General features: G+C 37.1%; 2 protein-coding genes across 2 annotated transcripts; one reads left to right on the top strand and one right to left on the bottom strand.

Annotated features, from left to right (window-relative positions):
- Positions 1-241: 241 nt before the first annotated feature.
- On the bottom strand, positions 242-5,459 carry SppL (signal peptide peptidase-like protein). The gene is made up of 8 exons (XM_017246630.3): positions 5,165-5,459; positions 2,953-3,038; positions 2,457-2,861; positions 2,266-2,391; positions 2,022-2,213; positions 1,512-1,965; positions 1,336-1,456; positions 242-1,282 (listed from the first exon to the last, which is right to left on the bottom strand). Exons 3-8 carry the CDS (start codon positions 2,797-2,799, stop codon positions 1,214-1,216), a joined length of 1,305 nt encoding a protein of 434 aa, XP_017102119.2. The 5' UTR covers positions 2,800-2,861; positions 2,953-3,038; positions 5,165-5,459; the 3' UTR covers positions 242-1,213.
- Positions 5,460-5,557: 98 nt separating this feature from the next.
- Positions 5,558-13,490, top strand: Tsp96F (Tetraspanin 96F). The gene is made up of 5 exons (XM_017246631.3): positions 5,558-5,962; positions 9,282-9,476; positions 10,380-10,559; positions 10,626-10,841; positions 11,321-13,490. Exons 1-5 carry the CDS (start codon positions 5,897-5,899, stop codon positions 11,468-11,470), a joined length of 807 nt encoding a protein of 268 aa, XP_017102120.1. The 5' UTR covers positions 5,558-5,896; the 3' UTR covers positions 11,471-13,490.
- The last annotated feature ends 410 nt before the right edge of the window (positions 13,491-13,900 follow it).

Here is a 13,900-nt window from a genome sequence, read left to right as displayed (position 1 = left end):
TTATTGAAGCCATACATATGCATAAGTATGTAGATACTAATTATCTAAAAAGTCCTTTTTTTGAATATGAATATATCAGGATCCCCCATACGTTAAAAAACTATTGACTGAATACATCTAATATGTATTTATTTTTTTAAAGATATAATTTCCCATAACTTAACGCTAGAAACCGCCATATCCTTGGGATTTAAGTTAAGGTAATTACAGTCTCCAACTTCTATAAGAATTAAAGAACCGGTTTATCGTTTAAATCTCACATTTTTATTGTTTCTATACTTTACGAAATTGCATTTACTTAGAACTAATATGTAACTGTCGTTTCCATATGCATACCATAATTATTATTTTGTAAACGTAAAAAATGTAAATTCTTGAAACATAATTTTTGTGAAAGTCACGCAGTGCAACTGTCGTTTGTTGTTTTTTTTTATTGATCTGTATTTTTATTTGCTTATTTATTGTTTGCAACGAACACATGCATTTGGCAAAAACATCATTTCGATATTATGAAGATAATGGAGACAGGGGATTACAGGGAAGAAGGACGGAAATGGGCATGTGATACGGAAACGAGAATCAACGAAAGTGTGAAGGCGAGCTTACTAACTATTATTTGTTGCATGGTGGTTCGTTATCAATATGCATACGTACATACATACATCTTTATAATATGCATAAAGCAACTTAAGTATTTACAGAACATACTGCCCAGAACAGATTTGGAAATGGATGTGGATGCGGATGCGGATGCTGTCGAAATTCGAATCTCAAAATGTCTGTAGTCTTGCGCTATCGTTTTGCATTATTAGAATGCTTACTGATACAATAGTAATACGAATGCATTAATCTCTATGAATTGTAACTAATATTTCGCTTGATCTTTATCCTTATCTACGTAATAGCATGATTGAAGACCTTAAAGCCAATTTGAATGAACTTCCGGATGTAGTAGGTGTAGTATATGCATATATAAAACTTTCTGCTTACACTAGAAACTATAATTACTCGGTTGTGGTTTTATTTCACTATGAAAACGAGGATCACCTAACTTAAAACGAAACTTAGTTAAGTTGAGTTAAAAAATACATTCACACTCAATGTGTTAAGAGACAAACGTTTCTTTAGATCTTGTTTTGCTTGTGTGTGTTTTTTGAAAAATAAACCTTTTCAATATTTCGTTTGTTTTTCTTTGCTTTGAGAAAGAGCACACTCAGACTTCCAGTTGTTTTGATGGTGGTTGCGCGATGAACGGCTCGCTCCACATTCGACGCAGGTCGCCCTGTAATAACATGGTTATTATACATTATTCAAACTAAGAAATACTAATATTACCTTCAGATAGGCCATTAGTAAAAGAGGCAATAACGTAAAGGGCACCAAGTACAGTAGTGCAGGCTGAGCCGCCTTGAAGACCTCTGAGCTCACCGTAGCCGTTAGCAGACCCAAAAAGTAACTAAAATAAAATAATTTCATGAAAATTGATTATTACAGTCGGTAAGACTACTTACCCCAATAAGGAACAATGAAAATATGTTAGCCGAGAGCCTACTCCACGGGGCGGTGAGAGCGTGGGATCCGAGGTGACGCCTTGCGACTTCTTGTAGGCATCGTAACGCAGGACGAAGCACAGCAACAGGCCGGGCATCACCACATCGCCCAGGCCCAGCATCGAAAAGTGGCCCGAGTTGTGAATACTGGGAAACACCAGTTTTCCGGGCAAGTTCAGCTTAGGCGTGTCCCGCACGATTCCTCCTAGATTAAATTTTCTAGCTACGATGCCGACGGGATTCTCGGCGGGTCGTGTGGCCACCTTGACCATTACGTTCGTGCTGAAGATGTATGAGGAGAGGAAAACCCAAAAGACGTCGTAGATGAGCAGGCCGGTCAACAGCAGCGTCGACACCTTTAAGCTTGGCAGCCGAACGAACGCGATGAAAGCCACACACAGGCCCATACCCATAGCTGGATAAGAAATATCAATTATTACTTAAAATATTATATTTAAGATGTAAACTCACCGTCCATTAGCAGCCAGTGCCCGGTCAGCACCCAGATACACACAATCGACACCGAGAGCGTAAAGCTAAAGAGTTCCGCTGCCGTGAAGCGTCCGCATATGCCAAACGAAAAGCGCTTCCCGTCCGTACACGGCCGGATGATGTACTGGCACATGGGCAGCAGCAAGAAGGCCAATGCCACAGTGGCAATTACTAGAAAGGACATACATTAGGACAAACTTTCTTTGAAGGACCTTTAACTTACTGGCTGTGCACACGGCGAAGAGCAGCTGCATCGAGTCGAAGAAGAAAAACATAATAAGCAGTGATATGGATGCTCCTAGTGGCAAGCAAAGGGCGTGCATCGTGTCCAGAGTGGCGAATTTATCAGCTAAGATTTATAAGAAAGAATGTTATTAATTAAACATTTCAAAAAGTAAGAAGCTAGACAATTACTTGGCTCCTTCTCCACCTGCTCGCCGGTCAAGAGATTAGTCGTCGACTCATTCCGCTTCTTCTGTTCCCGTTCCCGAGCCTCCTGCTCGATGTTTAGGCTGCGAAAGCTGCCGTAAACAATCAGCAGCATCGATATTAGGCAGGTGGAGACGCGCGACGAGTCCATCACACTCGATACTGTCCAGTGGAGTTCTCGGTACTCTCCACCGCCTGCGCCGCCACCACCTGCTGCTGCCGCTGCTGCTGCCGCCGCCGCTGCTGCTGCTGCACCGCCACCAAGGTTGCCGGCCACTACCGTTTGCGCTCCCAAACCGCCGCTGCCGCCGGCGCCGCCGTGCGACATGCTCCCTTTGGGTCCTCCGGGTGCCGGTACCTGGCAGTTGCCTTTACTTTTCTTCTCTTATACTGAAAAAAATAGATGGCATTAAAACTTATTAAATTTTAAATATTATATAGGTATATTTTATGACAAAATATAATATTTTTGACTGTGTACCTGGATGAGTTGGGCGATAACGTCTCCGCTTATCTGTCGAGTTGCGCCGGGCTTATCGCGTTTTTATGATGGTGCGCCGCTTCAATCTAAACACGAAAGAAAAGTGAAATTTGTTTTGGTTTATTGATTTAGTGATAAAGGCTGTGTCTATTGACCCTATCACTGGTGTCCCCCACCCCCCGCTAATATTCACATTTTTCTGACATATTCAGTGTTTACTTTCCAAAAGTTCTTTGGACAGCTGCGATTCCAAGTACACACTCGCAAGGTTTGTTTTCCCCAGCTAGGGTTTGGAAACCTTGGGGTCAACTTTCATGCTCCACTTGAGGAACTTGAGAACAAACACAAACGCTCAATTTAATTATATAGAAATGAATAAACTGGTACCTCCAAGAACTTGGAAGCCATGGAAGTTTATATTTGTTTGGGTTCCAGGCAGCCAAACAATGTTTAAAAATAAATGATTTATTTATGTCTACAGTTCCAAATCCAGGAGATCGGTGGAACTGCATTCGGGCAAGCATTAGATATCATGTAAACAAACAGGTACACAGATATATAATCTTTCAGAATTATAAATACTATATATCTCCAACTATCTACATATGGCATAGCCCGATTTAATATTCAAGAAGAAGGCCACAAAGGGAGGGAAATAAAAATAGAATGAATTATAAAAGCGTTACCCAGTTTCTATGAAGTCTGGGCCATTGTTATCGCCAACAGTAGTGCTGTTGTAAGTTCACACATCTGGCCAAGGCACATACCCAAACACCCACACACCCACGCAGGGTTGTTGCACTTGGAAAATGTTAAGGCGCTGTTAGCGGAATAGAGCTCTGTTAACTCTGCTAATGATAATAGGAGGCAGTTGCCAACTTCCCTGGTGGCTTTGTTGTTGTTGCTATTGGATGTTGCCAAGTGCCGTTGCTTGCACCAATTTATGCTGTCTGTTGGCCAAGGCATAAGCTGCTGTCGTACTTTAAACGCATTTGTAATTTTTTATGGAATGCAAATGATTAAAATTTGTCAACAATAGCGGTTGACATACTAGGTACGGAGGCAGAAAATAAAATATAGCAAGTTATTACTATATTTGGTAGCATTATTAGAAGTACTAATATTTTGCATACATTTTTTATTCAAATTAGTCCTATTGTTTTCCCCCCATCTGTGCCCGCCTCTCATTCCGCAATTGTGTTGGTGTTTGTCCCCTTTTTTTATTTCCATCTCTCACTCTGGATGCAACAATTTTGGTTCCCACACACCGCAGTTGGCAAACGATGGGGGCCGGGTAGTGAATTGTTAACGAGCACTAATTAGAATTATATTTTAGGTTCAGATACACAGATGCAGTATACAGATACAGATATTAATTGCCGTTTTTTTTTGAAACTTTATGGCTGTCATGCCGGTTACCAAACACCATACTATCCACTATTAGCCAGAGTCATTGAGAAAATGCCGTTCATGTCACAACTTCGCACACACATACCCCGACACTTTCTAATTTAAAACGCCCCGAAGTGGTGGGGAACTGAAAATAAAAGAAGTCCCAGCCAGGCAATTGGTTTTGCTGTAACTGCCCGCAACGAATGTGAAAGTGAAATTTGCCAAGAAACCAGGGGAGTTGGAGAAAGGGGGGAGGGATACAGGAAAAAAAATCCATCAAATACTGAACATTTTTTGGATTAAAAGATACAAGATAAAGTATCTGTAGGAAACTTTTAAGCAAAAAAAGATGTAATAATAATTTTAATAAATAAAAATAATTAATATTCTTTGACTTTATTTCTTCAGGTGCCTTTTAGGCGGAAAGAGTACCTAAGCAAGTGCGTAAGCCTGGCGAAAAGTGTCTTATTATGCAAAAAGGGGGGCGGTGGGACAGAGACTGGCCTGTGCAGTGCCTGAGATATGCTCATTTGGAAAAGCTTGGCCTGCGCTTTTAGGTTTTTTCCCGTTTTCGTTCGTGTTTGGTTACACTCCACTTCATTCCATAACATTAACAACAACAACAAAGTCAACTCCAACTTCGCTCCACTGCGTAACAAAATTACAAGACACTCACATACACTCGCAAGCGGAAACACACAACATTACTAGCGGGGAGTTTGGGGCAAGTGGGGATCAAGACTTGGCTTTAATTAAGCCACAAAAAAAAAAAAAACATATATTGCACTCTATACTCCAAGCTGGGGGACCTTTCGCTTACTTTGCCTTCACATTTACATTCGCATTTGGCTGTGTATTTGTTTTGTTTTTCCTTTGCACCGATTTTTTTTTTCGCGAGAAAAGGGTCTATGCTACCCTGCTACATATTCTCTACTTTTCAGCTGCGAGCCATTTTAATGCACTTTGCCACTCGATTCTCGTTGCCGTGCGCTAACGTCAGACAGCCATTTTAAACGTAAATCTAATAGTTTAATGTTTTCCACAGTGCCTCGGTGTTGGTGTTTTTCAGTTTGAGGGACCGGAGCAAAGCAAACTACGAAAATTTCCCAATGTGACCAGCTACTAGGCCATCAAAGTGGCCATACATATATATTTTTTTGTTGGTGCTGATTGGTCACACTAGAAACAATTCGATAGATATTTGGGGGTAACTAATCGGCATCTGGCAACACTGAAAGTCGACTCGAACGGACGCTTGCTGCGGCTCGATGTACAAATAAAATTTTTAAATAATTTGCAACGGTTGCAACGGAAAATTGCGCCAACGGTGGCTCAAAGAAAAGTGTTAAAAAAATAAATAAATAGTTATTTGATAAAAGTCCGCTGAGCAGGTCGAAAAGTGAAAAACGGAAATCGCCTTGCAGGTTGCAGTTAAATACGATTTTGCTGCAACCAACCGAGTGGCTGCAAGAAGCATCTAAAAAGTGGTGACAAAACCAGTTAATTCCAACCCACTTTCAGCGAGAAAATTAGTTAAAGAACTTAATCCGCAATGGGTCTCAACGGCTGCTGTTCGTGCGTCAAATATCTTATGGTCCTTATAAACATTTTGTTCTGGGTATGTAAGCTACAACCAAAATCCGAGATTCTTTTCTCCCATCACAACAACAACTGGAACAGGGACCTAAATCTGTGTGTGTGGTGGGTAGGTGGGTGTGTGTGGGCATGTTGCGTGGTTGTATGTGTGTGTGTGTGTTGTGTATTCCCGACGCCCCTTTGCTAGGTGGGCTGAAGATAGGGGGAGGGGCTGGGCAGCGCGCGCACGCTCTTTGAAATCGGCTCCTTTGGAGCCCTCCGCTCTTAGGTTCTCTCGCTTGTAGGTGCACAAAAAAAAAATAAATCTTTTACTGATAAGACGAAAAATAATATATTTTATTTGAAGTGAAAAGAACTCGAAGAAAAAATATAAGTAAATAACATTTATAAGATCATGTTTAATTAGTATTTTTATTTATTTTATAATTTTTTTTTATAAAAAAGTGATTACTACTTTATAACTTTTCATGCATTATTTGACTCCTCCACCCGCCAACAATGAGAATTCTTCTGGGAAGGGCAGCACCTCTTCTCCGCCCATCCTCCCACTGGGGCGGGCGCTCATCTTAGCAGCGTTTTTTTCTCTCTTTTCCATTTCTGTTTAGTTTTTTCTGCTTCTGCCCTTTTTCCTGTTTTTTATTTATTTTTTTATTAATTTTGTTTGTTTTATAACGCGCTCGTATGCAGGCAGAGTTTAACCAGAAAGGGACTTACATTTTGGCGATCACCCTTTCATCCCTACCAGAACTCCCAGAAAAAAGAGTAATATTTGCTGGACAGCTTTAATGATTTACGCAATTTTCGCCTCACAGCAGCAGTTTCATTAAACTTTTATCATTCTCTGGGCATTCACACTGAAATGTTTATGTTCACTTAGAAAGCTTGCATCTTATCTACAGGGCCTGTAGTATGGATGGACTTTCGAAATACGATTTTCCTTTTCGTTTGGGCATCAATTTATAATGTTGATGCTTATGCTGGTTGTTTTCATTTTTCAGTTCCTCCTCTTGGTTGTGGGTGCCTTTTTCGATTTTTGTCTATAGTATTTATTAGTCAAAAGCTATTTTCGAATACGGGCGAAACCAACAACAACAACACATGTGTCCGTTTCAAGATGTCTTAGTTTTAGTCGTTATTTTGTGCACAGTGGTGTGTGTTGGCACAATTATGAATAAATCTCAAGACCATGGAAATTGTGCAGTTTGTTTTATTAATGGTCTGGTCTATTTTTAAAGCTATGATGGGAAAAAGTACGTCAAAGACATTTATTTATAAATAAATGAGAACTAAGAATAACTAACCATTGTGAACCACTGTGAGCATTGTCTGAAATTCGTTTAGATTTCTCTCTACCCTGTGGACACTGTGCATCAGTTTCCAAACATTTCCATTTTCATCGTCGCTGTGGGGCATCGTGATCAAACGCCACGATCTCTGAGGACGCTGTGTTTCCGACGATGCCATGATCCCAGATCCGAGGGGCGAATACGGGTCGGGTCTGGACGGGAGGCCGATGCTGTCGCTTTCGTCATTGAAGTTGTCAGTGACCAAAAAAGCCATCCGTTGGCCATCCCGTCCAGTCCATCCACAAAAATGACTAAAAAAGTATATATTTTCAAGAAGCATTGATAGATTTAATTTTTTTTAATCATATATTACAAAAATAAACTTTGTAATAATTTGTATAAATTTTGTAATTTTTATAAATAAATTTAAACTATTTTTAGCCATTTACAAGACCCGATGTTCTATTTTCTCCTCAATTATTCGTCAGTGGCGCTTCATTTTCCATCTCTGATATAATTTCTGTCATGCGACTGCAGTTCTCAATCGATGCGGTTAATTGTGGCACAAAATAGCGACTGGAAATGTAAAGAGCATACATTGTATGTATTCTCACACCCGAAGTCCTCATCGTGATTCCAACTGGGTCTCTTGTGTGTTCCGCTTTCGACGCCTCGGCACTCGAAAGTGGGTCAACGAAGGACCTGCACATTTATTAGCCCGTTCGGCAGACTTTTTGTGTTTTTTTTTGTCATGGACACGCGACATAGTAAAAATGTTGTGAAGAAAAAAGGCAGGGATTCCATTGGTACATACAAAAAAATTGATACTAAATTGGGCTACCAAAAGATATTATAAAAGAAATTCTTAGTAAAGTGGGTCAAGACAGAAGTGGTACGATTATCTTGTTTAATATTAGTTACCATTTGCTGGCACTTTATGCTACTCCATAAACTACCCTCGTGTGGCGCAACATTGTATGATATTACATTTCCATGAACAGAGGCACACATATGAGCCATTGGGGCATAAGCGAGTACTTTGTGTGGCACACTTTTTTTACTTGCTCTTGCCAAAGAATTTAAAATTAAATATTAAGTTTTTAAAGAAGATTCATTTCAGTTCTTTAACAATTTTAAAACACAAAATTTATAGCAACTATATAGTCTTTTTGTTCTTAGAGGTCTTCTAGCAAGGTCTACTGCGTAATCTTATCTAGAAGCTGAGATGCTCCAGATTTCAATCAGATTCCGAAATGCAGAGTAGTTTTGTACAAACAAGTACATTTGTTGTATTTCGAAAAATATTTGTGTTTTGTAAGAGCTCTTTACATTGCTAAATACTTCTCAATTGGCTATTTCCTATAAAGCACATACACTGTGTATATCCCTTGATTAATTTTCATCTCAAACCCATTTTCTCTGGGATGAATAATTGAATAATTAATGAATATAAACACATACAATATATGACACAGTCGAGTTCTACCTATTAAGTCATTAGCTCTTATTAGATTTTCTCATTCAGTGCATGAATAAGAACTTGAATACAAAATTGGTTTTAAAAAATATAATATTTTATGATTCAGTTTGTAATATAAAGACCGGGTATATACTATATTCATTACTTTATATATTGCTGTTAAAAAAACAGTGATTAAAAAAGCCGATAAGAGCTGATTTTGCTGCTCAGATCAATGAATTATTTCTAAAAATAAATCCCATAATCAGTAAACAAAATAAAATAAAACTATAATTTTATTATTTCAACAAAGTTTAAAAATTTTGGAAAAGAACCCCCTACTCTTTTAATTTAATTAAAAGTAATAGAATAGAATAGAGAATATAATAGAATAGAATTTGAAACTTTCAACGTAGCTGACATCATAAGTTACGCAGCAGGGGCCACAAATGGGGTGGTAAGGGCGTGGCGAGACTCCCACTTTAATTGCCGCCCAACCAGATGGCGTCACTGACGCGTGCCTCCAGTATTAAAAATGCACTCTTCACAGAAAATCTTTACAAATTTTAAAAAAATATTTATTTTTTGTTTTGCAGATCATTGGATTGACTTTTGTCATATCCGCCGTATGGATGCTAACAGATCCCACATTCGTTCTGTCCATGTCCCAATCCTACCAGCACTACCAAATAGCCCTCTATGTCTTGCTGGGCATCGGAATACTGATCACTCTGGGCGCGTTCTTCGGCTGCTGGGGCGTGTGCCGAGAGTCGCAATGTTTTCTCGTTTCGGTAAGTAAAAAGTGGAGTAAGAACTTTAATTATATGCGAATTCCAATTAAAATGAATGCAGTTGTGTGGCCCACACTACTCCACTCCATTCATGTAATTGCTTTGGAAGTAGGGTTGTCAAATATTTTTAAAAATATCGTATCGATGATATTTTTTTTATCAAAAAAATATGATGATAATATTTAAAATATCAATGGGAAATATCGATATATTTGATATTTTTTGAATAAATTGTTTTCCTGCACACTTAGGGGGTTCTCTTATCTGTTAAATCTCGAACTAAAAAGACAAGTTGCCTAAATAATTATTTAATTATATTTTTATACATTGTATAAACTTAACTTTTATTTTATGATATACCAAATTAATCCCAATGTTTTGAATTTAGGGATTTTAAGAATACCCTTTGCTTTATGTGTGTGTCCGTCATATAATTTCAGCTCCTTATTGTCGGAAAAAAATAAGAAGCTGAAATTATAATTCAGCTTGTCTCAAGCTACGTGGAAAAGCAACCCATTGGATGTATAGAAATCCCATAAAGCGATCCCATCCATAAAATCCCATATCCCACTGCTAAACTTGGTACAGAAGATCAATCCACGTTGCTTTGAAATTCAGTGACCAAGGAAATAATATCCAAAAATATCAAAAACAAACATCGATATTTCGATATTTAGGCAAAAAAAATATTACGATATAAATATATCATTATTAGAATAAAATATCGATATATTGATATTTTGATATATTATCAACAACCCTATTTGGAAGTCAGCCCACATGGCAGTGCCAAGTCTGGGAATTTGTGGATGTATCATTTTCGGATCTCCGAGAGTTTATTTACTCAACGCCTACGCGGTTACCCCACACTCTGGCATTCATAAATTGTAAATATTCTTGCAGTTCTTCTGTGTCATACTGGTTGTTATGGTGGCCCAAATTGCGGCCGGTGCCTGGGCCTTCCACAATCAAGACAAACTGGACGATATCATTCGGGCGGCCGTCAAGTCTACAGTTCAGCACGAGTACGGGCAATCCACCATGAGTTCACAGACCGTGACCTTTGATGCGTTGCAAAAACAAGTAAATATTTGGAAATACTTTCGAGAAGACATTAAATTTATGATATTTATTTCCTCTCTTGTTTAGTTAAAATGCTGTGGTGCTGATGGTCCTGGAGATTGGGCCACAAGTCGCTTCAATAATGTGGATCGGACGAATATTGTTGAGATCGCCGTGTCTTCCATGAATGTCTTCTATAATATACCCGAGTCCTGTTGCAAGGAAGATCTAAAGGACAACGAATGTGAAATGTCGCGTCGTCTTAAGTTCGGGGGTCCTTTAAACCAAGCCATTTATCAAACGGTAACTAAGCGGAAAAAATAAAGCTATTTATTTGCTAGGAAGGAGGTTTTATTATAAACTCTTGTTTAAAATAATAGTATTTCCACTTAAATGTTACGACTTTCCATTTCAAGAATCCTCTATTAAATTTTCATTCTCTTTTCCGTTGAATAACCAAAAACCCATTAAAAGTCAATTGGCAGAGGTGGGTGCGACTCATAAGTTCTTGGATGAGCGATCATTATCGCTCTTTTCTGGCCATAAAAGTTAATAATCCTTTATATTGCCTTTGGGGTGTCTTTGGTCTGCCAATTCCCGTCTGCCGACGCTGGAACGCCGAGACGATAAAAAAAAGAGTTTTGATTAATATTTATATTCATGTCGCATATCAATTTTCGATCTGTTTGTAAGACGGCGCCCATGGAATGCGTGTCGCAAGCCAATTGAAAGAAATTTGAACTGCCTTCTGTGAGTAATGTGAGTGTCTTTCTGTATTGCAGGGTTGTGTGGACAAAATGATTGAGTGCGTTACTGAGAACTGGATACCTATTTTCGCCGTCACCGTTTCCATCATATTTTTGGAGCTGCTGTCTCTGACCTTCGCTCTGAGCCTGTGCTGTGCTGTGAGGAACAAACACTACAAGGCCTGAGAATTACAGAACTCCCATAGGGAGATCACAGACGATGAGAAGTACTAACAAACCAAAACAAAGCGAGTGCATAGCGAGGGCTACCACTGAAGCTGAGCAATAAAGGCAATGTACTTGCCAATGAAAAGGCTTGCACGATAGAGTCCGAGGCCCCTCGTCAATACTTTAGCAACCGAACCGAAACCGACAACAACCGAAACACACACAATTTTGTAGTACTTTTAACAACCAGAGGAAGTTGAGCAATTGTATTTGAGATACGACGCGTTTTGGAATTTGTGAACATTTTTTAAAAAACAAACAACAGGAGGTCAGGAATTCGTATAATGACGAAATCAACTTTATTTGAGAAAACGTAAACAAAAGAACACTTTTCTAAACCAAACTATTTCTACAAAAAAAAGCAAAAAACACAAACAGTAAACTCCGTATATGTATGAACAACTTAAGCAGCTCCATAATATTTAGAATAGCGAAAAAGTTTCGAATTCATAGACATACTATATATAAAATATATAGAGAAAAGCATAAGCACAAAAGAATAATGTTAATTGCCAAAACAAAAAAATGTAAACAAAACGAAAACTTAATCAAATTTCGTTCCATATTAGTTTTGCCTGTAAGACTTTTGATTAAAGCATACATATATTAAGTTTTTGTGGCCATTTTTATGCTAACACAATGCCAAATGAAATATGAGTACATCCACATATACACACGTATGTGACATATGACAGCATTCCACAAGAATGAGAATGATTGACAAATTTTTGTTCTGGACAAAACGCATTGCCATCCAAAGACCCAGCCCAAAATATTTTTCAAATCATTTTATTACCTTTGTGTAAAATGTTGTGCTAAAAACCGAAAACCAATTAATTCGTAGAGCTTCTCGAAATTGTATGCCAAATATTTTATACTTAACAAAATTGTAAATTATTTCATCAAAACATATTTATTTGAGCATAAGCAGACAAAGAGCTAGAACAAAATTTTATTAACAATTAAGTGAATGTTTATTAATCTGTTAATAGAACTTTTAATTGCACTCAACTGACATTTGGCCAATTTTAGTAAAGCCCAAGATAAAAGTATTTCAAATTATTGGTCAAAAGTAATTGTTTGTAAGCCCATAAACTCGAATGCATCTTAGGCGTTATTGTGTAGAAGTGCAAGTGCTTGTACGAAGAATCAATATGAAATGCACAAAATGTTGAACGGAAAGTACACACGAATGTAACAAAAAATCTCTATATTTACATTGTATTTTTACCATACACCTTAATATAATGATAATATATATTTTTTGTAACATTTTCATTTACCTGTTGTTATATGTGAATTTTGTTGTTGATTAAGCGTATCCTGAACGTCACCGTGTACCCCTTCACAATGTTTAAGTAAACTAAATCTACAAAAACCAATCCAAGGTCAAAATTATAATAAATTTACAAACAAAACAAAAAATCTAAACTAAATATATACTAAATTTAAATGTACACATTAAAGAAAATTATTTATTTTAAAATTGTTTAGAATATAGTTAAGGAACAATTTCTTGGAGTTAAATCAAATAAAAAGAATAATGATTTAGATTAAGAAATCAATCACTTACAAATACAGTTCACCATCACATAAAACAATAAAATCTTCACTTTAAAATGAAATAAATTTAGAAAAAAATTCAAAGCATAAAACGTCATCAAACATTTCAAATCAAAAAAGTACGTACACATGTACTCCTAAATAAAATTGGAAGCATGAATACCATAAATACAATCAACTCATCTCCATTATTTATGGAAACTACATAGTCTTTATGAAATTTTCCAATTTAGCGAGGCATCTTAACACATAATTAAAAAAGTTAAGCAATACAACAACGCTCAAGATTTGTACGAAAACAAAAAAAAACTAAACAGAGGCACACATTAAAACATGATGTTTGTGAAAACAAATTTAGAGAACAAAAGCATACAAAACTGATATTTCAAAATAAATAATCGTACTTTAAAACAAACTGACGCATTTTGTATTAATAAAGGATAGAGGGTAGAGTGTGATTTGGGAAACTATCCCACCCAATAATAACACTTCTATAATGTACATAATTAAATAGTTATTTTTATTAAAATTGTTTATCCTTTACCCATTTCGTCATAGGCAAGGCTTGCTTTTCTTGTTTTCAATCTTTAATTTTATTATATTAAGTGGCATAAGAATTGTTTTTATTTCTTATTTATTAATATGGTTTATTTTCATACTAGAAACTTAAATGGAACAAAAACAGAGTGGAAGTGTTAAGAACTTAGGTTGTGACATTCATAAGACCCTCTAAAACTAACATTTAGTATTCGGTTGTTAGTCCACATTATTTAACAGATTATTTATTTTTTTTTCTTTTAAGTTTAAATTCCTTTAATTTTCCCT

The sequence above is a fragment of the Drosophila bipectinata genome, chromosome 3R, assembly GCF_030179905.1.
Source record: "Drosophila bipectinata strain 14024-0381.07 chromosome 3R, DbipHiC1v2, whole genome shotgun sequence".
NCBI classification, from domain to species: domain Eukaryota; kingdom Metazoa; phylum Arthropoda; class Insecta; order Diptera; family Drosophilidae; genus Drosophila; species Drosophila bipectinata.
The sequence above is the reverse complement of the archived record's forward strand: the minus strand, read 5'-3'. Positions and strand labels throughout refer to the sequence as shown.

What these genes read in the sequence shown, in the direction of transcription:
- SppL (XM_017246630.3), bottom strand. Translation starts at nt 2,799, where the DNA reads ATGTCGCACGGCGGCGCCGGCGGCAGCGGCGGTTTGGGAGCGCAAACG. An exon ending in GCAGGTGGAGAAGGAGCCAA is followed by an intron (nt 2,392 to 2,456) that starts GTAATTGTCTAG and finishes TATAAATCTTAG; the next exon opens with CTGATAAATTCGCCACTCTG. An exon ending in GCACTGGCTGCTAATGGACG is followed by an intron (nt 1,966 to 2,021) that starts GTGAGTTTACAT and finishes TTTCTTATCCAG; the next exon opens with CTATGGGTATGGGCCTGTGT.
- Tsp96F (XM_017246631.3), top strand. Translation starts at nt 5,897, where the DNA reads ATGGGTCTCAACGGCTGCTGTTCGTGCGTCAAATATCTTATGGTCCTT. An exon ending in TTATAAACATTTTGTTCTGG is followed by an intron (nt 5,963 to 9,281) that starts GTATGTAAGCTA and finishes TTTGTTTTGCAG; the next exon opens with ATCATTGGATTGACTTTTGT. An exon ending in CGCAATGTTTTCTCGTTTCG is followed by an intron (nt 9,477 to 10,379) that starts GTAAGTAAAAAG and finishes ATATTCTTGCAG; the next exon opens with TTCTTCTGTGTCATACTGGT.